This window comes from Mobula hypostoma, chromosome 1 (assembly GCF_963921235.1).
Source record: "Mobula hypostoma chromosome 1, sMobHyp1.1, whole genome shotgun sequence".
In the NCBI taxonomy this organism is placed as follows: domain Eukaryota; kingdom Metazoa; phylum Chordata; class Chondrichthyes; order Myliobatiformes; family Myliobatidae; genus Mobula; species Mobula hypostoma.
The window spans coordinates 34,862,215-34,887,041 of NC_086097.1; the positions used below are offsets into that span (position 1 = coordinate 34,862,215).

The following is a 24,827-nucleotide window of genomic DNA, read 5'->3' on the forward strand; positions in this document are numbered from 1 at the left end:
ATTACATTGCTCTTGGTATGAACTCTTGCTTTGCAGGATCGTACCACACATCTCCAGTAAGTTTTCGTGCCCGCAGCATTTTTCTTATGATAGTAATAGATATAATTTCCGTCATCAACAAGTGTATTTCCAGCTTTGCTTGATTTCAAGAACTGTGACATAGCTTAATTTCTGAAAAAAAAGTAAATTTAAAGTCAAATTGTAATAGGAAACGTGGGGGTTTGTTTATAAGTAGCTCAGTCGCAAACGAGGCATGCCTCATTTGCCTACAATTACCCTAATTGATTAGACGGTTGCTTTTTGAGCTGAGATAAGAGGCTTATATAACACAGGGTTTGTTACCCAGTAATGGTTACATATAGTGGGACGCAAATGACCGGGACGCAAAAAAAAGGATGCAAATATCCAGAGACACTAGTGACTGGGACACAATTGTCCAGGACGCAAATACCCTAGTACCGTCTTCAGTTCCTTGCCACAGTGTTTGGGAGTAGTTGTTGTCCTGCAGCTGTGGACTCACTTTCGGAAATCTGCAGATCATGTTCTATGAATTATTTGTTTACTTTTTTTTTACTAATTGCACTCTTGTTCATTGGATGTTTCTCAGTCTTTGTGACTTTTTGTGGGTTCTATTGTGTTTCTTTGTTGTGTAGCTGCCTGCAAGAAGATGAATCTCAAGGCTGTGTATGGTATACATACTTCGATAATAAATTTGAAATTTGAACTTTACCTTTGATTGTCTTGGCTGGAATTGATGAGAGATTGGAGTGGAACCCATTTTTATACAGTAGTCTAATATAACTAAGACATGCAAGAGGTGCTGCTTATTATGAGCTGGATTTGCCACTGCTTTCATATTGGAAATCTGCAATCAATGGCCAGGGTTGTGTCAAAACACATCACCCTCTTTATTTGTCTATACAAAGGACTGAATGCCTATTGAAGCTTGGTTGATAATATCGGGCTGTTCTCATCGCAGAATTTTCCATCTTTTAAGGTTGAACAGTTGGTTATAAACTGAGATACATTTTACCAATGTATTTCAACATGGAACTGAGTAGATCAGAATTACCCTTTCCTCCTGGTCATTAAAATCTTATGAGCTACCACTGTCGAGCTGGCCATGCTTTCCCTTTTGGAAAAATAATCGTTGACACAAGGGAATGATTTAAGTTAAGACTATACAAAAATACTCAAATATTGAAGCTTTGTGGTGAAACAGCTACAAATTTAGATTACATTGTGGGATTCCTCAGTTTAAAAACTGCAAGTGAGAAGTCTGGAGATGAAATATCTTCAGGTTTTGTTTCTAAAAGCAGCCGTGGTTTGTATTTTGAACTGCAGCCAAGGTTTAGGTGGTGTAATTTTAGATCATATCATGGGATGTTTTCACATTTTAACTGAAAGTATACATTTTTAAGTATATGAAACACAAGGTTTTATTGATACAGGTGGCCCCCATTTTCCAAACGTTTGCTTTACGACACCTCGCTGTTACGAAAGATCTACATTAGTTACCTGTTTTCACCGACAAAGGGTGTTTTCACTGTTACAAAAAAAGGCAGCATGCCCCCGAACAGCCAAGCTCCTCCCCCGGAACTGCATTCTAGCCGGCATTGCTTATACGCGTGCTTTATCTTGATTTATTTTGTACATCTGTTAGCAAGATCGGTTCTAAGGTATCGGAAAAGCCTAAAAGAGCTCGTAAGGGTGTTACACTTAGCGTAAAACTAGACATAATTAAGCGTTTCGATCGTGGTGAACAAAGTAAGGACATTGTTCATGCGTTGAACTTGCCTGCGTCCACCATTCGCACTATTTCTACGCAGAGAGAAAGAATTTTGAAAGCTGCCAATGTTACTGTTGGTTCTGCTCGTAGCAAAGTGGTCTCTCTTAATCCGCATCCAATAATAGATAAAATGGAAAGTCTATTGCTTGAGTGGATTGATGGGTGTACAAAGTGTGGTGATCCGTTAAGTTTTCTTATACTTAAGGAGAAATCAGTCAGTCTTTTTAATAAGCTAAAACAGAAAGCACTGGACGATGGTGATGAAAGTGTTGCGAAAGTGGAATTTAAAGGTAGTCATGGGTGGTTTGATCAGTTTCTGAGGCGAGGGCAGCTTCATAGTTTAAGCAGTGGTCCCCAGCCTCCATGCTGCGAAGAATAGAGTGGTGCAGCGGTAGTCGGGACACATACAGCACATCTTTAAGAAAAAAGCCGAAATAAACAAGTTAATTAATTAGGTGCCGCCTGGCACGTAAATGTCAGCCCAGATCAGAGGCGATTGCCGATTGCGTCAGGTGGTTATTCGTATAAGCAAGTGTTTAACAGTGACGCAACTGCAATTTATTGGAGTCTTCCCGATTCCGGTAAGTGAAACTACACTGTACATACATTATTTCTACTTTATATAGGCTGTGTATTTTTATGTGTTGTTTGGTATGATTTGGCAGCTTCATAGCTTAAAAGTAACTGGAGAGAGTGTTTCTGCCGAGAGCGCTTCCGCGAGATTTTCGCTGCGCTAGACAGTGCTGCAGAAAAGTATTTCTACTTTATATAGGCTGTGTATTTATCATATCATTCCTGCTTTTACTATATGTTACTGTTATTTTAGGTTTTATGTGTTATTTGGCATGATTTTGTAGGTTATTTTTTGGGTCTGGGAACGCTCAAAAATTTTTCCCATATTAATAAATGGTAATTGCTCATTCACTTTACGACATTCCGGCTTAAGAACCGTTTCATGGGAATGCGCTACCTTCGGATAGCGGGGGAAACCTGTATTCAATTGTGTATAGAGTCTGAGTATGAAAGGAAGAGGTGAAAACATTGATGCAGTGGGGTGTAACATCTGGAAAAAGTTTACTTATTTCAGATTAATGCATTTTCTTTACATTCCAAGGCAATCTGCTTGAAAGGAATATACTTGAAATAGGCAGCCTATGACAGTGGCCAAGTATTTTTTTTTGTATTAATATAATATCATGCACCTATAGGAGTTAAACATGATTTTGAGAGAATATTGGATGGGTCCAGCTCGCATGTTTCTTTTGAACTTGAATATGGATATTAAGTAGATCCCAAGGTTCCCCAAGGAAAATAATGCTCGACATTATTTTTGTTGGGTTACTTTTCTATTGGTTTGTTTGAATGGTTGGTAGCTAACTTTGACTTTCTGCTTGCATTAATGGAAATCATTTTGAAAACAAATGGTATATAAAAATGGAAATGCACTTGCTTTCAACTGGATGGTTGTTATAATTCTCATCCATTTTGGCTTTTTTGTAGATGTTTCAACAACGGAGAAAGTCATGCTCTTTCAGAAGAAATTACAGCAGTGTTGTGTCGTATTTGATTTCATGGATTCATTAGCAGACCTTAAAATGAAGGAGTATAAGCGCTCAACCCTTAGTGAATTGGTAGACTTTGTTGCTGTGGGTCGAGGAATCTTGACGGAACAAACATATCCTGAAATAGTTAAAATGGTAAGTTTGTTAACTTGCAAATTGTCCTTTTTCATTTGGACATTTTTTCCTCTTAATCCCATCATTTTCTAATGCCAGCACACTTCAACTGTACATTGTGGAATTTATTAGTCATCTACAACCGTATCTCTCATTTTCAAAACCTCTTAGTATTTATTTTTGCATCAAAGTAATAAAAGAAAAAGTGGAGTAATTTTTATGGTGTGATAGAAATTTAATTGGGTGGCGTTCTCGAGTGGGTTGGCTCTTTGTCAAAGGAAAAAGATTCAGATTTATTTACCATACGTAATTGGAAATATGCAATAAAACGCATCGTTTGTGTTAACAATCAGCATGTATGTGCTGGGGGTGGCAGCCCGCAAGTGATTGAATTTAAAAACAATAGATTAAAAACCAAACGAAAACTTACTAGAGTAAGACACATAAGCTATTCAACTAATTGGAAATCCCAATAGTGCAGGGGCTAACTCACTAGGACCTTGGTTCCCAGGCTGTCTCTGACATACTTGAGACCTGGTACCTACTCTACACTCCCTTTATACTTGGTGGCTTTACTGGAAAATCTGTTATTCTACTGTGTAACTGCTTTAAAACAAAATGTGAATTAAGTGTAGAGGTAATAATATCCAATAATGTACGTTAGTCCAGAAAACTTGATAATCCGGCATTACCAAAGAGCTGAAAATGACAAGATTATTGGAATTTTACTGTAACTGAATTACTCTAGTGGCTTCACCAACAAGCTAATCCATTGGTGACTGCCTTTGAGAATGTGCTGGTGAGCTGTGTGCTTCCACAAATCCGTTGGGTCAAGGAATATAATTGTGACCAATTAACTAGGCTGAAACTGTGATAGATGCATAAGGACATGGAATTACTTGCAAAGAGGCCTTGGCATCTGGTAGAGAGTAAGCACCAGAGTGGTATTGATGAATGGACTGGATGAATGATGCTAATCAGTTGGCTTGCTTTGGTGTCCCTCTGCATAACTCTTGCAGCCATCCTGACTCAAACCAATCCTGCCCTTCACTAGGTACATATATTTTTTATTACAAAAATTCTTGCAGGTGTATTTGCTCTTTTAATAATTATTCATTTTGTTTGTTTCCTCATAGTGAAGTTGCTGAAGTGATTAGTAAATTTGTATTTGCTTAATATATTATGTTAAAATTATTCTTTTCTTTTAAGCTTATTATAAACCACTGGATAGAACTACCACATTGAATCTATAGAGAACGTTTCAATGTAGTATACCTGCATATTAATATCTATTTTATTTGTACTGACATTTCAGTACAAGAACCAAAGGGGAAGTTCATCGGGTATACTTGTTTAACAGGTATTTCTTCAAGAATCTTTATCAGTCTTTTAAAATGTGGAAATTACAAATGATTTATGCATGCTATTTGGAGATTACAAACTGTAATTTGCAATATTCTCACTAATTCTGTTGAATTGTTTCTGCAAATCATTGCATCAGTTTATGAGCTGCGATATTGAAGGCAACAATATTTTTTGATCCTGAGATTGTGATGTATTTCCAGGTCCGTATGAAGTGTCACTATTAAACCTCTGTTCTTGTTCTTCTCGGTTGCTGCTGGTTAAGATAACTAAGTTTTTTGAGAAGGATGTTCAATATGTAATTTCTATTCTATTTTGCCATAGGTTTCTTTAAATATTTTTAGGACACTCCCACCTTCAGATACTTCAGAGTTTGACCCAGAAGAAGATGAACCAACACTGGAGGCATCCTGGCCTCACTTACAGGTAAACTCTACAAGTTCTTATGTAAAATTAATATGGTATCTATATTAGATATCTAGCTTGGCTAGCTCTGTAATATTTTGGTACAATGGCAATCAGAATATTAAATGTTTCAGACCACTGAAAGTCTAAAACTTTCCAGTCCTGTAATTTAAATTTAATAGTTTTGACTGGAATAAACCAAGGATTGCACAAAATGATGATCAGCACTACTTAAAAAAAAATTTTCAGTGATATGGATGGTGCTAGCACTATTAATTGTTCTAATTTTAACATTCTTGAGGGCTCTTAAGTATCTATCATACAATGGAAATGAGGGTCATTTACTTCCAAGCAAGATATAGGTATCAGGGTCCCTTTCTGAAGAATATTTTTCCTCACAAATTAGTTGGTTTTCTTAGTCAATCCAGTTTTCACATTTGTTTTAATTGGTAATACCCATCAATATAATTGCTTCATACTGGAACTTGGCTTTGTGTAATTTAACTTTGCCACTTTTGGATTCCTAATTAATTACCATTTCCATGTGAATACTCTTCATTTATAGAGTTCAATGATTTTAAAAATTATTGTCTTTTAGATAAATTACCAATGTTCAATCTCACTTTTTGCATTCATTCAATTAATTTGACCTTTTGGCTGATGCAATTTCAACATTGCTCTTGGCATTGCTATTAATTGAGGAACTTCTGAGAGCATTAATAGTTGTGTTATCCTACAATCCATGCCTTCCGGGCTGTTTTACCTGCAAAATATTTATTAAAACATGTTTTACTACTAATAAATTACTTAAATAACATTAGGTTGCGCTCAGCATCGAGAATTCCAGTGGAAGAAATGGTACAAGCAATATTCAACTTCACTTGAAAAATTAGAAATCCAGAGCTTGCTTTTCTATAGATGTCATTAGTTAAAACAATCAACATAATTGAAGCTTTGAATTATCACATGAAAATTGTAATATAAAGTTGTCCTTTGGAGTCAGAATCAGGTTTATTATCACTGCCGTAGGTCATCAAATGTGTTATTTCGTGGCAACAGAACAGTGCAAGACAAAATAACTATAAGTTCAGATGAAGAATAGCAAGGTAATGTTCATGGACCATGCAGAAATCTGATGGCAGAGGAGATGAAGATGTTCATAAGAACGTTGTCTCTGGACCTTCAGCTCTTGTACCTCCTTTTGGTAGTAATGAGCAGAGGGCATGTCTCATACTGTGAGGGTGCTCAATGATGGGTGTCACCACCATGAGGCACTGCCTTTTGAAGGTAGCTGTGATGGTGGGGGGGGAGGGTTGTGCCCATGGTGAAGCTGGCTGAGTCTACAACCCTCTGCAGCCTCTTTATGTCCTGGCTTTGGAGCCTCCACACCAGGTGCTGATGCAACCGGTCAGAATGCTCTACACAGTACATCTGTAGAAACTTGCTACAGTCTTTTGTGACATACCAAATGTCCTTAAACCTCTAATGAATTATAGCCACTGGCATGCATGACTTAGCAAATATTTCGATGTGTTGGGCCGGAATTGATCCTCTGAGAAGCTGACACCCAGGCACTTGGAGCTGCTCACCATTTCACTGCTGACCTCTCAGTGAGGACCGGTGCATGTTCTCCTGACCTCTCATTCCTGAAGTCCACAGTCAATTCCTTGCTTTAACTGATGTTGAGTGCAAGGATGTTGTTGCAGCAGCACTTACTGACCAGGTATCTTGCTCCTGTGCACCACCTCCTCCCCATTTAAGATTCTGCTAACAACAGTGATGTCATTGGTGAATTTATAGGTGGTATTTGAGCCATACAGTTGTGAGTGTAGAGAGAGTAGAGCGGTGGGCTAAGCACACATCCTTGAGGTGCACCGGTGTTCATTTTTATTTTTTATTTAGCGATCCAGCGAGGATTTGGCCTTTCCGGCACTTCGAGCCATGCCACCCAACAAACCCTGACAACCCTGATTTCTAATCATGGGACAATTTACAACAACTGTTTAACCTACCCGGCATCTTTAGGCTGTGGGAGGAAACCAGAGCACCTGGGGAGAACCCACATGATCCACAGGGAGGATGTACTAACTCCTTCCAGAGGTTGCTGGAATTGAAATCTGAACTCTGATGCCCTGAGCTGTAATAGCGTCTCACTAACTACCACGCTGCTGTGTTGATTGTCAGCGGGCAGGAGATATTTCAACTGATCTGCACTAATGAGGAAATCAAAAATCCAGAGGGAGGTTCAGAGGCCCAAGTTTTGAAACTTCTGTATGACAATGATGCTATTTCAATATAATTGGCATATGTTGATGCCACTATTTTAAAGTGTGGGCTGTTTGTCACAAGGAAAATAGCCCATCAATGACAGAATTATTTTGTATTGTACCTGAAGGCGACTTGCAAAGCACAAATTTTTTTGTGAACAACTGTTTTATTTTGGGGTAAAATAGTAAATTAATTAAGTGGCTATTATCATTTTTCTGTCCTGAAAGTGGGAGATGCGTGGCAATTAAATTTCCAGTGTATACTACACAGTAGCGAGCTGCAAGACTAAGTCAAATTGGTATGAATTACCTGCAATAATTATAGGTAAAATACAGGAGGTAAAAGTGAGGCCTTTTGTGAAGTCTTAGCATTTAGAGATACAAAACTGATGACCATAATGAAATATAATGGTCTTCCTTATATTTGAGTGACCTTCATGATCAGTCTGAAAAATCTGTATCATATGTTGCTTTGATGCCAAGTAGTTTGAATTATATGTCATTATTTGCTCTATAAGAATTGTGTTCCTTATTGATATGTACAAGCCAATTAAATTAAGGCCAGCTTTTGGAACACTGCCTCTTTATTTAGCTCTTAATATCATTTTCAACATTCCCATAAGAATATTAAATATTGCAAAATCTTCTTTCTCCTTTATAGTTAAAAACAGACTTTCTTGGTATCTTTTTCATATACCATAAAATATTTGGAGCAGAATTAGGCCATATGACCCGTTGAGCCTGTTCTGCCATACCATCATGGCTAATCCATATTTCCTGTTAGCTCCATTCTCTGGCCTTTTCCCCGTATCAAGACTCTAGCAACCTCTGCCTTAAATATACATAAAATCTTGACCTTCACAGTTGCTTGTGGCAGCAAATTCCACAGATTCAGCACTCTCTGGTGAAAGGAATTCCTCTTCATCTCTGTTCTAAAAGGATACCCCTCTATTATGAGGACGTATCCTTGGGTCTTAGACACTCCCACTATAGGAAGCATCCTCCCCACATCCGCTCAATCAAGGCCTTTCACCATTCAATAGGTTTTTATTAGGTCACCCCTCATTCTTTTGAATTTCAACAATGCAGGCCCAGAGCTATCAGATGCTCTTCATATGACAAGCTGCTTAACTCTGGAATCATTTTTGTGAGCTTCCTTGAATCCTCTCCAGTTTCAGCACATCTTTCTAAGATAAAGGGGCCCAAAACCACTCAGAAACGCCTCTGAGGCCTCACCAGTGCTTTACAAGGTCTCAACATTACATCCTTGCTTTTATGTTCTAGTCCTCTTGAAATAATGCTAACATCACGTTTGCTTCCCTACCACAGACTCAACCTGCAAATTAACCTTTAGGGAATACTGCACGAGGACTTCTAAATCGCTTTGCACCTTAGATTTTTGTATTTTGTCTCCATTTAGAAAATCATCTACCCTTTTATTTCTTCCAAAGTGCATGACCATAAACTTCCCGACCCTGTATCCCATCTGCCATTTCTTTGCCCATTCTCCTAATCTGTCTGTCTTTCTGTAGCCTACTTCCTCAAACCACCTGCCCCTCCACCTATCTTCATATCATCTGCAAACTTTGCAACAAAGCCATCAATTCCATCAACCAAATCATTGACATAATCTTTTACAATGGTTTTACTATTGTTAATAAGGTCAAATGTTCCCTTCATTAGAATTGATTCCTCTCTAATCTTTACATGTACAGTATCTTTCTATATGCTACTAAAACTCTAATGCTCTGTCTGTCTGTTTGTGACCTCCAATTAGCGCAAACGGTGCAATACAGTGGCACTTTTTCTTTTGGCTAAATCGAATTAAAATGTGCTAACTTACAGAATGCAGGCAAAGTTCAGGGTTATATATTTGTATAAAATTGCTCATTCACCAAAAATCAACAGGCTGCCTTTCACCCGAGACCCGATTGGCCATCATGGAGACTGCAATGCCACAGCCCGACGCATGCGAACGGCCAGCCTCCGCGCGCCTCACGATGCTCACAGAGCCGGCTCCACCTTCCATGGAGACTGCGACGCCACAGCCCAACGCATGCGCGCGGCCAGCCTCAGCAGCTTGGAGGCTTGGTGTTACTGCTTTCTATCTTCTATCAAGCATTAGGGTAAAAATATATGGATAGCCTAATTATGCCGCGTGGAAAGAGAAGGGGGACATTATGGTCAAGAGGTGACGCACAACATCGTCGGGAAGCAGCAAGGAGAGGGAGAGAACAACAATCGGTTGAGGCCAGGGCCGCACGACTCCAGGATCAAAGAGTCAGGACAAAAAAGATGAGGGAAGACGAGACAGGGGAGGACAGGCATGCACGTCTCCAAAATGACAACAATAGGCACAGATGGAGGAGAGAACAAGAATCCGATCAGGCCTGGGCCGCACGACTCCAGGATCAGAGAGAAAGAACAAATGGTAGAAGAAATGAAGAGACAAAGGATGAAAAGGCTGCGCGTCTCCAGAATGACAAAAACAAGCAGAGGAGGAGGAGAGAGGAAGAGACAGAGGAGAAAAGGAAAGATCAACTCGAGAATATGCGGCACAGAGTAATTATTGCGAGAGTTGCTGAAGACGACAATGGCCGCTTTCGATGACAATACCTCGACAGAGAAGGAGCAAGGCAAAATGCACAACTCACATGCCGTCACATTTCTGCTTATGTTGCTTCGATGACCAGAGTATGCCCTCACTGTCATGCCTTCCTATTCACTGCAGAAACCACACATTTCTGCTGTATGAAGGGAAAGGTCAGGATAGGCAATTTGCAGCCTCTATGTAATGAACTCCTCAATTTGTACAGCAATGATGAACCTATTGCAAACGAGTTCAGGAAGAACATCAGACAATATAATTGCCTCTTCCAAATGACATCCTTTGGTGCCAAAGAAGTCATTCCAACTAGGAATCGATGGAATCCTTCTGTGATTATTCAAGGCCAAATCCATCATTACATCGGACATTTAATTCCAGACCCGACCCAGCAAGCCCGATTCCTTCAAATTTACTTCATGGATATTTAATGTTCATTCTGATCACATATTTGTCTTGCTATGCGTCTTTCTTCTTTAATAAGCTGAGTTTTTCTTCTTTAATTTCCAAATCAAAGAGATAGCAATAGCATTCAGGAAAATTTAATGTTCATTCTGGTCACATCAGACTGCACTACCCTTCTCCCAAAGGGTGCCCCAACGGGTCACCCCGTTGTCTAGTTAACACTAACTTTGAATCATGTTTATTAATTTTATGTGTTGCAACATGCCTTACAAATCACTAGAATATTTAAATATTTGTGTGTGTGTGTTACATATTGCATTGACTTGGTGGGATTAGAAATCTGGAATTAGTAATTGATTAATGTTACTAATAAATCTTTTTATGCCTGACTTCTGTGCTGAAGTTTTTTTAATGTGTTTTTTCTTTAGTAATTTTACTCTTTCTTGTCTATTCCAGCTTGTATATGAATTCTTCATTCGATTCTTAGAGAGTCAAGAATTCCAGCCCAGCATTGCCAAAAAATATGTAGATCAGAAATTTATATTGCAGGTATTTAAGCAAAACTGTCTTAACTGAGTAAAGAAATAATGAGATGCATTTCCTTGTATTTACTTACTATCCAAGTTACATAGCGGTTTATGAGTGTAAACTTTGTCCATTAGTTCATGGTAATTGGTGAGTAAGCTGTGAATATCATGATACTTAATGAAATTGGTATTGTAAACTTAACTCATCTATTTCAAGTTTAATATTTTGTTTTGAAAACTTACTACTGTTTTCATGTGTTCAATATACTTTAAACTACCTTTGTAAATTTTAGTATAAGTGTATAGTAATCATTGAATAGGCTTTACTATTGCTAAGATGATATATAATTAATCTTTACACAGATTAGCATGTTTACAATGGAATTATTGTATAATTATTTTTTCATGAATTTGGCAGGCCTGTTTCAAGTTTAGCATTTTTGCTTTGAAAGCATAGTACAATCAGGTGATCAAGAATGTTTATTGTACTTGTTGTGAAGTACGACTAAAAATGAGATCTGTCTGGGTAGCCTCCAACCTGATAGCATCAATATCGGTTTCTCTATCTTTGGCAATTTCTCCCTGTTCCCTCTCTTCTTTCCATTCCCCATTCTATCTCCCCTCTTTCCCTTTCTCCTCACCTGCTTGTCACCTCCCTCTAGTAATCCTCCTCCCCTTTATCCCATGGTCCCCTCTCCTGTCTTATCACCTCCAAGTTTCTCACTTCATCACCCCCGAACCACTTACTTTCACCTATCACTACCTAGCTTCTTCTTTTTCCCCTCCTCCACCTTATTCTGACTTCTTCCCCCTTACTGTCCAGTCCTGATGAAGGGTCTCGGCCCTAAATGTTGCACTTTATTCCTCCCTGTAGATGCTGTCTGACCTGCTGAGTTCTTTCAGTATTTTGTGTGTCCCACATGAGATTAAATAAAGCTGATTCTGGGGCTTCTAACTATAAAAGGAAATCATAGAAACATAGAAAACCTACAGCACAATACAGGCCCTTCGGCCCACAAAGTTGTGCTGAACATGTCCCTACCTTGGAAATTACTAGGCTTACCTATAGCCCTCTATTTTTCTAAGCTCCATGTACCTATCCAAAAGTTTCTTAAAAGACCCTATTGTATCTGCCTCCACCACTTTTGCAGGCAGCCCATTCCATGCACTTACCACTCTCTGCGTTTAAAAAAAAAACAAACTTACCCCTGACATCTCCTCTGTACCTACTCCCCAGCACCTTAAACTTGTGTCCTCTTGTGGCAACCATTTCAGCCCTGGGAAAAAGCCTCTGACTATCCAAACAATCAATGCCTCTGATCATCTTATACACCTCTATCAGGTCACCTGTCATCCTCCATCTCTCCAAGGAGAAAAGGCCGAGTTCACTCAACCTATTCTCATAAGGCATGCTCCCCAATCCAGGCAACATCCTTGTAAATTTCCTCTGCACCCTTTCTATTGTTTCCACATCCTTCCTGTAGTGAGGCGATCAGAACTGAGCACAGTACTCCAAGTGGGGTCTGACCAGGGTCCTATATAGCTGCAACATTACCTCTCGGCTCCTAAATTCAACTCCACAATTGATGAAGGCCAATACACCGTATGCCTTCTTAACCACAGAGTCAACCTGTGCAGCTGCTTTGAGCATCCTATGGACTCGGACCCCAAGATCCCACTGATCCTCCACACTGCCAAGAGTCTTACCATTAATACTATATTCTGCCATCATATTTGACCTACCAAAATGAACCACTTCAGATCTTTTATTTCTTTTACCATGCTTTTTTTTCCAAGAAATTAGCAATATACTCTGACCGAACACATGGTATGTTTTATGCTCTTGTATGCTTGTGTGCTCTATTTGAAATTGGCACCTTTTGCAGATAACTTCTGTAACCCTGAGGTTTGGCTAGCATGCGTTTGTCTAGGAGAAGACAGCCTCTGGTCCAGCCAAACTGAGAAATCTCGTTTTGTGTGGATGCTGCATGATGTGTTGCCCGGTTACAATTCCGAACCGCAAAATATCAGGCAGTACACCATATGCAATTCAATGATTGAACTTTATAAATTTTAATCTGACTGTAGGGTTAGTAAAAAAAGTTTAAAAAGGGGCCCATTTTAATGAAGCAGTCTAATTTGCACGTTGGAGCTCACAGATTCGTCCATTTGTTCCCCATCAACCTCCTCCAAGCGTCACTGACTGTTGGACCCCCACTCTGAGTCCACTTTGTCCGCCGGTCTGCCAACTCTTTCCATTTACGTCTTCTCTCTTCATCTCCTACCGACAAAGGACTGTGAAATCCCTGCTCTTAGACCCACAAGAAAGAACAGCATGCCTCTCATTGGCTAGCACACATTCCAAAGCCCCCGTTATCTCTAGTCATAACCCAAACATTGCCGCTACTGAGAAACCATTACTTTACCAGTGAAATATTACAGAGAGGCTATTACATAAGCAGTGAAGCTTTACAGTGTGTTACATTTCATTACATGGATAAATAGATTTGGGGTTCTATTAAATCTTGTACTTGTGATGTGACCAATTAAGGCAGCATTGAATTTTGTGCTGGCCACGATACTCCTGTGGCTGACGTTGAAGTTCACAGATATGGGTTGACAGAGATAAAACAAAAATCAGTATTCCTAACAACTACGGAATTTCAAATCATTAGATCTGTTTTATCCTTGGAATTGCCTTATTGCTGCTCTTTAGAGTATTTTATTTAATCTTTCCCCCATTTAGGGGATACTTCCTTGAACAAGTTATTCTTTGGATTTGACTTCTACATTTTTATGACTTGTGTAGCTTCTTTGTGGGATTTGAAGGTTCATTGCTAATCTGTCACTCATCTGGCTCTGTATGAAACTAGGATCTGATGATTATCTACCTGTGCAGATTTCAAAAGTGTTGAGCCCTGCTGTTTGATTTTTGCTCCTTTAATTAAACTACTTTTTAGTTTCAAGTGATTTGAACTAATCTGATATGAGTATTTGTTTCATTGCTTATTTTAGGGGATTGCTGTTTCTTCATATGTAATGATTTCAGTGTTCAAGCTGCTGAATTGAAACCCCATAATATTTACAGCAAAGATTTGTTTGTTACTTTTCAGCTTTTGGAGCTGTTCAACAGTGAAGATCCTCGGGAGCGAGACTATCTGAAGACCGTCTTACACAGAATCTATGGAAAGTTTCTTGGACTTAGGGCGTTTATTCGAAAACAAATTAACAATATTTTTCTACAGTAAGTATATATTTTCCTTGTCAGCTGTTGCTTCCAAAGTAATTAAACATTATTTCAAATATTTACTATTTGTACTTTTTTAGACTTGGAGAGGAATATTACTTACTCAACCCGATTTTATAAACATGGTATTTCCTTCTACCAAATTTAATAGATTTATTCATAGGTCATAGTGGCTACACTGAGGAACGTAAACCCAAAACTTGTTACGAGGAAAATTGCAATAGCATAAGGTTACAAATTATACTTTGGACAGTTTTCTGGACCAACAAAGCTATAAGATAATTGAGAGCAATTAAATATAACCCTTAACATTAGCTGTGTCATTACAGTTGTCACCATTGGGACTAATTGGGGAATTCTTGAAGAAAGAATTGATCTCTAAGTTTGAATAATTCTGCTGAATTGATCTTTGTTTAAAAGGTCCTTCCGGTAAGAGGCTGGAATCTTCCTAAATTTCCATTAAAACTGTTTCTAATCTGGCCAGTGACAAATCAGTCAGACTGAACTTCAAGGCAAAGTTTTCCTATCTTTTTGTTCCTCAAACGCTTTAAGTTGCTGATTTTAACAATTAAGTTCAAAAATGTATAATATACCTCCTGGGCTCTCCTGGAACACACTTAGAGACCCTTAGATGGGCACATGAATGAAATAAAAGTAGTGGGCTATGTGGGAGGAAAGCATTAGATCAATCTTGGAGATCGGCATGACATTGTGGGCTGAAGAGGCTGTATTGTAACTCGTTGACTTTATTAACTTTGCCTCCAACTTTCACCCTGCCCTCAAGTTTACCTGGTCCATTTCCGACACCTCCCTCCCCTTTCTAGATCTTTCTGTCTCTGTCTCTGGAGACAGCTTATCCACTGATGTCTACTATAAGCCTACTGACTCTCACAGCTATCTGGACTATTCCTCTTCTCACCCTGTCTCTTGCAAAAACGCCATCCCCTTCTCGCAATTCCTCCGTCTCCACCGCATCTGCTCTCAGGATGAGGCTTTTCATTCTAGGACGAGGGAGATGTCTTCATTTTTTAAAGAAAGGGGCTTCCCTTCCTCCACTATCAACTCTGCTCTTAAACGCATCTCCCCCATTTCACGTACATCTGCTCTCACTCCATCCTCCCACCACCCCACTAGGAATGGGGTTCCCCTGGTCCTCACCTACCACCCCACCAGCCTCCGGGTCCAACATATTATTCTCCGTAACTTCCGCCACCTCCAACGGGATCCCACCACTAAGCATATCTTTCCCTCCTCCCCTCTCTCTGCATTCCGCAGGGATCACTCCCTACACAACTCCCTTGTCCATTCGTCCCCCCCATCCCTCCCCACTGATCTCCCTCCTGGCACTTATCCGTGTAAGCGGAACAAGTGCTACACATGCCCTTACACTTCCTCCCTTACCACCATTCAGGGCCCCAAACAGTCCTTCCAGGTGAGGCATCACTTCACCTGTGAGTCGACTGGGGTGATATACTGCGTCCGGTGCTCCCGATGTGGCCTTTTATATATTGGTGAGACCCGACGCAGACTGGGAGACCGCTTTGCTGAACATCTACGCTCTGTCCGCCAGAGAAAGCAGGATCTCCCAGTGGCCACACATTTTAATTCCACATCCCATTCCCATTCTGACATGTCTATCCACGGCCTCCTCTACTGTAAAGATGAAGCCACACTCAGGTTGGAGGAACAACACCTTATATTCCGTATGGGTAGCCTCCAACCTGATGGCATGAACATTGACTTCTCTAACTTCCGCTAGGCCCCACCTCCCCCTCGTACCCCATCTGTTACTCTTTTTTATGCACACATTCTTTCTCTCACTCTCCTTTTTCTCCCTCTGTCCCTCTGAATATACCTCTTGCCCATCCTCTGGGTCACCCCCCCCCGTCTTTCTTCCCGGACCTCCTGTCCCATGATCCTCTCGTATCCCCTTCTGCCTATCACCTGTCCAGCTCTCGGCTCTATCCCTCCCCCTCCTGTCTTCTCCTATCATTTTGCATCTCCCCCTCCCCCTCCAGCTTTCAAATCCCTTACTCACTCTTCCTTCAGTTAGTCCTGACGAAGGGTCTCGGCCTGAAACGTCGACTGCACCTCTTCCTATAGATGCTGCCTGGCCTGCTGCGTTCACCAGCAACTTTGATGTGTGTTGCTTGTACTGTTCTGTTTTGTGTTCTGTGTGTCCTTTTCTGGTTTGTTCATGCCACTTTGTTTTATGGCCCATTTGAATATCCCCACTTCGGCAGAGCAGTTGTCATGCCAAGCTGTAAGGTATAGAATAGGATAATTTCTGTAGTACATTGATCAAAAATTGATGAGGGTCAATGGAGACATTGTGAATTTCCTTAGCATTGTGAGGAACTAGATGCACCGCTGTGCTTTCATGGCCATAGTATCACTGCAGTTGGGCCAGGACAAGCTGGTATTTATATTTAGGAATGTGAAACTTACAAAGATGAAGTGGCGGCACAGTAGAATAGTGGTTAGCGTAACGCTGTACAGTGCCAGCAATCTGGTTTCAATTCTTGCTGTTGCTTATAATGAGTTTATACGTTCTCCCTGTGATGGCATGAGCTTCCTCTGGGTGATCTGGTTTCCTCCCACATTGCAAAGATGTACGGGTTGGAGTTAGCAAGTTGTGGGCATGCTATTTTGGTGCTGGAAATATAACACTTGTGGGCTGGCTGCAGCATATCCTCATGCTGTTGGTTGTTGATGCAAATGATATATTCTGCTGTATGTTTTGATGTACATGTGACAAATAAACCTAATCTTTTCATCTCCACCTCAGCATTATTGATACCTACAAGGGCTGCTTCCTGAAGTCAGTGAATGGCCAGCTCTTTTGTTTTGCTGACATTGAGGAAAAAGTGGCCTAAATTGTCCTAAAGCTACATGTGCTCTTCTGGTCCTCCTTTTGCGATGGGCAATAAGGTGTTTGCCCATTATCTATTTTATTTGTTTTAACTATCTTGTCTTTTTTGTTTAAAAGGTCAAAATTTTGCACCTAAGAGTGGGTGAACAATGTGACTAAATCACAAGCTGAAGGTGGCTTTGCTGTCCTGTCAAGTTGCTCAATGTTTTAAGACCGTTGTGGAGGATAGACATCCCTGTCTTGCTCCATATTGCCAACTCTTAAACTACTTTCTGACTTGTATCATGTACAGGTGTTACTGATTTTATTATCAAATCCATTGACTTCCTTACTGCTTTGAAAACAAACACAAATTCTTATCTAATGTTTTTGAAGTAACAAAATATCCTAAGGCAGTTCATGAGAGTAATCAATTCTAATTTGGAACTACATAAAATGAGGGAAATTTGAAACTTTGTCAAAAATAGCTGTCATGCAGGAAAGGAAAAGCTGGAAAAGTAATGATTCAGGAAGGCAATTCCAGAGCTTCAGTTCAGTATGGCTGAACGGACATCAGAGGGAGAATGAATGGGGGCCATGATGAACAAGCGGAGTTGATTGGGGAGTGGGGTGGTGGTGTTGGGGAAAGGGGACTAAACAATAGAATATATTATACTCTAAATGTTTGTCAGTGAACTGAGAAAAGAATCAAAAGTCCATTTTGAGGCAAACAAAAGAACATAGAAAGTAAATACCTGATTTGTTGGTCACACCACATTCTTTCTTGAAAAGACGGTAGTTGTCACATGTTGGGCAACCAAATAAAACATTGAAACCAAAGTTACTTGGAGAAAGAAAAATATTAAATTCACTGTGAAAATACTAGTGTTCATGTTTTTATTTTTTATTTTCTTTGTTGCTCATGGTTAACTTGTATTTTCTTTGCAGATTTGTTTATGAAACAGAACATTTTAATGGTGTAGCTGAGCTTCTGGAAATATTAGGAAGGTAAAAATATTAATTTCCATCCTGTCCAGCCCTTTATCTTTCCTATTCACCTGGCTTCACCTACCACCTTCTAACTATCCTCCTTCCCCTCTCCCCACCTTTTTACTCTGGAGTTTTTCCCCTTCCTTTCCTGTCCTGAAGAAGGGTCTTGGCCCGAAAGGTTGTCTATTTATTAATTTCCATAGATGCTGCCTGACCTGCTGAATTACTTCACCGTTTTATGTGTGTTGCTTTGGATTTCCAGCATCTGCAGAATTTTTTGTGTTAAAGGTTTTTTCTAATTGTTTCAACTTTTCCTACTGGATTACACTTGCACAATATTCTGGTACCTCTCCAAAATGGTTGTTCCTTTTGTCCACGTCAAAGTAGGAAGTGTCAGGTGGCAATTTCTTTAAGGAAGCATTGGGACCAAACCTCACCAACTATTTAAACTCATTTTCATCATTTAGCATTCTTTAATGTGTACTGAGAAAAACTTATCAAGAGATGGACAATTTTGAATGCATCAACAATGCATTAGTAAAATGCCAAAACTGTAGTGCAGCTGATATTATAAATATTATGTACTGCTTTTTATTGTAAATGAATATTAAACAATTCGTAATTAGTTCATGCTGACCTACATTTCTTGGTCTCCAAGGCAGTGAAAGACAATGAAAGAAATGAGGCAAAAGTGAAAATGGAGATTGAAGATTTCTCATATTGAACATCAATGCCTCACTGTTTATCTTCATAAAATACTGTCAGTTTTGGTGGTTTAGTTGGGCTTTCTGCAATCTGGTGTAGTATTTTCCTTATAGAGCATGGAGGATTTTCAAATTAGAATTAATATTACTGTATGAGATTTCAAATTTTGCCATTCTTGTTAGAGTTGCAGATGTTTTAACCCTTTATTATAATTTGTGATGAAATAGGAATCTTAACTATGATTTATTTAATTTGAACATAACATGGACAAATACTTGATGTTTAGAAAAATACTTATTAATATACCTTGTTCAAGATACTCATTTTTAGATAGAAGCTGTTTCTATGCCACATCCTTTTTAAAATTTCTAAAGACTGAACTTTGGTATGTAAGTCTACTGAATAAAGTAGATAACTTTTTCTCTTTCCATTACAGTATAATAAATGGGTTTGCATTGCCTCTCAAGGCTGAACACAAGCAATTTCTGATCAAGGTGCTGCTGCCTTTACATACTGTGAGGAGTTTATCACTTTTCCACGCACAGGTAGGGATGATGCTTGACTTCTTTATAATATGGTTTACTTATACCTTATTTATTCAGCTAAATACAGAGTAAAAGAATTCTCTATTCTTTTGGTGGATAAAAAAGTCACACTGGAAAAGGTAAATTTGAGAACTTTGCTATAACTGCCAAATCTGATGAATTCTCAATGTATTGTATACTAAGCTTTTATGAAGGGAATTTCACTTCGGGATACAGAGTTAATTGTTTTCTGCTGTAGAAACTATTTCAGATAGAGATATGGCTATTTATTGGTTCCCTTAACAACTGACAATTGGCTTTTCAGATTGTTTTTGTTCTCCTCATATTTTTGTAGCCTTTCTTTCTCCCAAAGTTGCCAAACATAAAATAGAGCAGTTTATAGATTTTTATTGGCATTACGTCTCTGAGTTGGTTTCAAGCCCATTTGTCTCAAACTTACCCTGTAGTCATTTCAAACAACTCTGGATCTATTATGTGTTCTTCTGAGTGATCAACTTGTACAAATCTTTGCTTGTTTTCCATGATCTCATGACTTCAGTGTGTTGTTTGCTTGGAATTCTGCATGGAGTTTATTTGATATGCTCTTTCAGCTTGTATAGTTCATTGTGAAAAATAGTATAATGGAGAATATTCCAGTATTAAATGAAAGGTGTCTTGATTCCTTGAATTGCTTTTGTCAATGATTGAGTTGCAACCTTTAAAATCCACTGTAGAAATTTTGAAATATACTGGTTTTCTGATAGTATCTCACGAACATATTCACAACACAGTTGTCAAGGCCAAAAATAAGCAGTCACCCTATACTTGGATGTATTGTCATTTTGAGTCTTGGTGACAGATTAAATTCAGCAAGGAGGTAACACCTGCATTCTGCCCAGGTTGTTTGATAGCAAGTTAATTCAGTGTTTGAGAATATCAGATAGGCTGATGATCCAGCCAAATGAAGGGTGACTGGAGTGATACAATCACAGTCACTAAAAAGGTAATGATCAACAAACTAGTGGGTCTAAAGGTGGACAAATTCCCTGGTCCTGAGGGGTCCATCCCAGGGTCTTGAAAGAAATGGTGGAAATTATAGCAGATAATTTACAAAAATTCTCTGGAGTATGGGCAGGTCCTATTGGCATATTGGAAAACAGCCAATATCATGCCATTGTTTATAAAATAATGTAGGCAAACGGTGGTTAACTAGAGGCCAGTTAGCTTAATGTCTGTAGAGAGGAAAATGCTTGAAGCTATCATCAAAGAAGAAATAGTGAAGCATTTGGATAGAAATAGTTCTGTCAGGAGGATACAGCTTGGATTCATGAAGATGAATTCATGCCCTGTTTGACAAAGTTACTGGAATTCTTTGCAGATATAGTGAGCTCAGTGGATAGAATGGAACAGGTGGTTATTGTGTACTTGTATTTCCAGATGGCATTTGATAAGGTACTGTATAAAAGACTGATCCATAAGATAAGGATCTATGGAGTTGGGGGTAATGTATTAACATGGATAGAGGATTAATTAACAAATGGAAGGCAGAGGGTTGGAATAAATGGGTGTTTCTCTGGCTAGCAGTCGGTGGTGAGTGGAATGCTGTAAGAATCAATGTTGGGCCCACAACTGTTCATGACATATATGTTTGGAAGAGGGTTTAGAGTGTAGTATGTCTAAAGATTTGCCGATGTCACTAACTTATGTGGAACAGCAAAAAGTGCAAAGGATGCAGAGAGAGATAGCTGGATTAAATGAGTGGGAATGGATCTGGGAGATGGAGAACAACATTGCAAATTGTGTGATCATCCTCTTTGGAAGGAAAAATAGAAGATCAGATTATTTAAATGCTGTTGTTCAATAGGATTTGGGATTGCAGGAAGTTGGTTTGCAGGTGCAGCAGATTATCAAGTAGACAATTGTTGGCCATCATTGCTAAAGGGATTGAATTTAAGAGCAGGGAGGTAATGCTGCAACTGTACTGGTACTGGTGAGGCCACAGCTGGAATATAGTGTGCAGTTCTGGTCTCCTTACTTCAGGAAAAGCATACTGGTTTTGGAGGCCTTGCAGAGGAGGTTCACCAAGTTGATTCTGGAGATGAAGTGGTTAACCTTTGAGGAGAGATTGAGCCACCTGGAAGTATACTCGCTGGAACAGAATGAGATCTTATTGAAACAACTTTCCTGCCTCTGTCTCATCTATTCCTCTCATATAGATCTATGGAAGAAATATATAAGAGAGGCAGAAAAGTTGTTTCCACTGGTAAATGAGATGAGAACTAGGGGATGTCCCCTCAAGATTTAGGGGAATAGATTTAGGACAGAGATGAGGAGAAACTGCTTTTCTCAGAGAATAGTGAATCTGTCAAATTCTCTGCCAAGGGAAGCAGCAGACACTACTTCAACAGATATATTTAAGACATAGTTACATACTGTAGAAGTTTGCACAGCAGAGGAATTCAGGGTTATTGGGGGAAAAATGGGTAGGTGGATCTGAGTCCACAGCCAGATCAGCCAAAATTCTTATTGAATGGTGGAGTAGGCTAAACAAGCCAGATGGCCGACTGCTGCTCCTATATCAGAATGAGGCTTAATATCACTGCCATATGTTGCGAAATTTGTTTTTATGTGGCAGCAGTAGATTTCTTCTGTTATTATGTTCTGCTGACTGCATCAAATGGCTATACTCATTAAAACTGCATAATAGTGTTATCTCAGTGAAAAATACTGATGGATACAAGAATGATCATCATTATGTGCCGTGTTGTATAAAGTGGCTGATTGTGGTTTTCCATCTCTCTTTAATCTGAGAGATTCTAATAAGCACTGCAACCCTCTCACCGGACTTGTATACAAACTTGGCTTCTTAGCTAACTCTGCTAACAGCCACGTGACGCAGTGGTGAGAAAGCCACCTTTCATAAGGGTCAGTATGATTTGGGGTTCAACCAAACAGGAAAGTTGGGGTGTTCTGGGGAGGAACATTGAGTGTAGTGAATGCTGTGTAATTACTGCTCTATGCAAATATATCGTTTGCCAGAAAATTAATAGATCTTACAGCTGCATAAAATTATGAAAGAAATATATTTACCGAATTTTCAACTTTTAACAAACAGTTAAAGAAAAAGAAGACAAAATTAGAAGGGCCCATTACAGTTGAAACAGTCTACTTGTGCACATAAACATTGGAGCTCATTTCTGGAGTAGTCGGGTATATTGCTTTACTCGTGCTGAACTCGTGGTCTGAGTGAAAACACCTGCCATAGTCTGAATTCGCCTTGAAGACCATCTCGAATAAACTGGCTCTCTCAGGAGTATTGGCCCTTCCTCCTTGAAGTCACTCATCTGCACAAAGCACTTCTTACGATCGGGACACTCCTTCAAACAGCATTCTGCTGCATCTTTCCCTGTGCCCCTTATGGCTCCTTCTCTTTAGCCAAAGCCAAAACACTCTTACAGGACACACTGCTTTTACAGAAAACTACTAAAATTTAAAAAAAATACCTCACAGCATAGCAGCAGAAATCTTACCCAGGGCATTACAGCTCTTAAAAACTTTCACCTGTCATCCCTTGATGTAGCTCATGGATGTCATGCGCTGTTGACTACGGCTTTTTCTTTCATGAATTTTTCCCATCACTGCAAGACGTTCGAGCTTTACTTTCCTCAGTACGTGTCCCAGAAATTCCAACTGCCATTCCCTGATTGACGATATCAGCTCTCTTTTTATTCTGCCTTTTTGCAACACTTCCTCATTTGTTACTTTTCTCCATGATATTTTCATCATTCTTAAGAACCACATTTCTACAATTTTGAGTCTTCCCTCATTTTGCTTGATATTGTCCAACTTTCGCTTCTTTATGTTGGTGTGGAATGAACATAGCACCACAGTACTCTGAGTTTTGTACCCATAGAAATGATGTTATTCTTTGGTATCTTACTCAAATGTTTGAACGTGTATTTAACAATCCCAATCCTTCTGCTCATTTCAACATCAGCCCTACCATCAGATGTTATCGTGCTCTCTAAGTAATAAGAATTTTCTTTTACTTGCATTTGGGAAACTTAACCATAAATATGTGAAATTATTTTTTTGTTAACGTACAGACAGAATTGGTATTTGTGGCATGATCATTACAAAGTAGTTTTATGACTTTGTAGTGTAATAACAAATGGGAATTTACAGTTTAAATGTAGATCGTATACACATTCAGCATTTGCACAGGGATAACTTCCTCATGGTCCTAAGGTAAGAACAGTTTTCCCTGCCAAAAGGCTCAACATTGTGGTCAATGCGTGCAGTGTGGCTAAAATAAACACTAATAAAGTTAATACAAGTATTGGAATACCAGTCATTTCAAAATTGAATTTGACTTTACTACTTACATCCTTCATATACATGAGGAGTAAAATCTTTACATTACGTCTCCATCTAAATGTGCAATGTGCAATTTATAATAAATATTATGTACAACAGAACAGTCAATATAACATAGAAATATGGTTGCATCAGCGTGAATTAATCAGTCTGATGGCCTGGTGGAAGAAGCTGTCCTGGAGCCTGTTGGTCCTGGCTTTTATTCTGCGGTACTGTTTCCTGGATGGTAGCAATTGGACCAGTTTGTGGTTGGGGTGACTTGGATCCCCAATGATCCTTCGGGCCCTTTATGCAAACCTGTCTTTGTAAATGTCCTGAATATTGGGAAATTCACATCTATAGGTGCACTGGGCTGTCCGCACCACTCTCGGCAGAGACCTGCGAATGAGGGAAGTACAGTTCCCATGCCAGGCAGTGATGCAGCCAGTCAGGATGCTCTCAATTGTGCCCTTGTAGAAAGTTCTTAGGATTTGGTGGCCCATACCAAACTTATTCAACCATCTGATGTGAACAAGTGTTATTGTGCCTTTTTGACCACACAGCCGGTACGTAGGGTCCACGTGAGATCCTTGGTGATGTTTATGCCAAGGAACTTAAAGCTCTTCACCCTCTCAACCCCAGATCCATTGATGTCAATAGGGGCTAGCCTGTCTCCTTCCTCCATAATCAGCTCCTTTGTTTTTATGACGTTAAGGGAGAGGTTGTTTTCTTGACACCACTGTGTCAGGGTGATGACTTCTTTTCTTTCGGCTGCCTCACAGTGTAGTGTCGTCAGCAAATTTAATTAGCAGATTGGAGCTGTGGGTGGTGACACAGTCATGGGTATACAGAGTAGAGGGGACTTCGTACACAACCCTGAGAGGCACCTGTGTTGAGGGTCAGAGGGGCAGAGGTGAAGGAGCCCACTCTTACCACCTGCCAGTGATCTGACAGGAAGTCCATGATCCAGCTACACAAGGCAGGGTGAAGACTGAGGTCTCTGAACTTCTTGTTGAGCCTGGAGGGAATTGTGGTGTTGACATTCTCACATAAGCATCCTTCTTCTCCAGGTGTGTAAGGACAGTATGTAGAGCTGTGGCTATGGCATCATCTGTATG

The 24,827-nt window shown here is 39.6% G+C and overlaps 1 protein-coding gene across 1 annotated transcript in view; it reads left to right on the plus strand.

Annotated features, from left to right (window-relative positions):
- The window catches only part of ppp2r5eb (protein phosphatase 2, regulatory subunit B', epsilon isoform b), a 122,300-nt gene that overhangs the window by 65,209 nt on the left and 32,264 nt on the right, over positions 1-24,827 (plus strand). The window contains exons 2-7 of the mRNA XM_063046278.1: positions 3,290-3,486; positions 5,152-5,253; positions 10,966-11,058; positions 14,150-14,280; positions 18,083-18,142; positions 19,266-19,374. Coding sequence (XP_062902348.1) covers positions 3,290-3,486; positions 5,152-5,253; positions 10,966-11,058; positions 14,150-14,280; positions 18,083-18,142; positions 19,266-19,374 — 692 coding nt within the window. The remainder of the gene's footprint in view (positions 1-3,289; positions 3,487-5,151; positions 5,254-10,965; positions 11,059-14,149; positions 14,281-18,082; positions 18,143-19,265; positions 19,375-24,827) is intronic.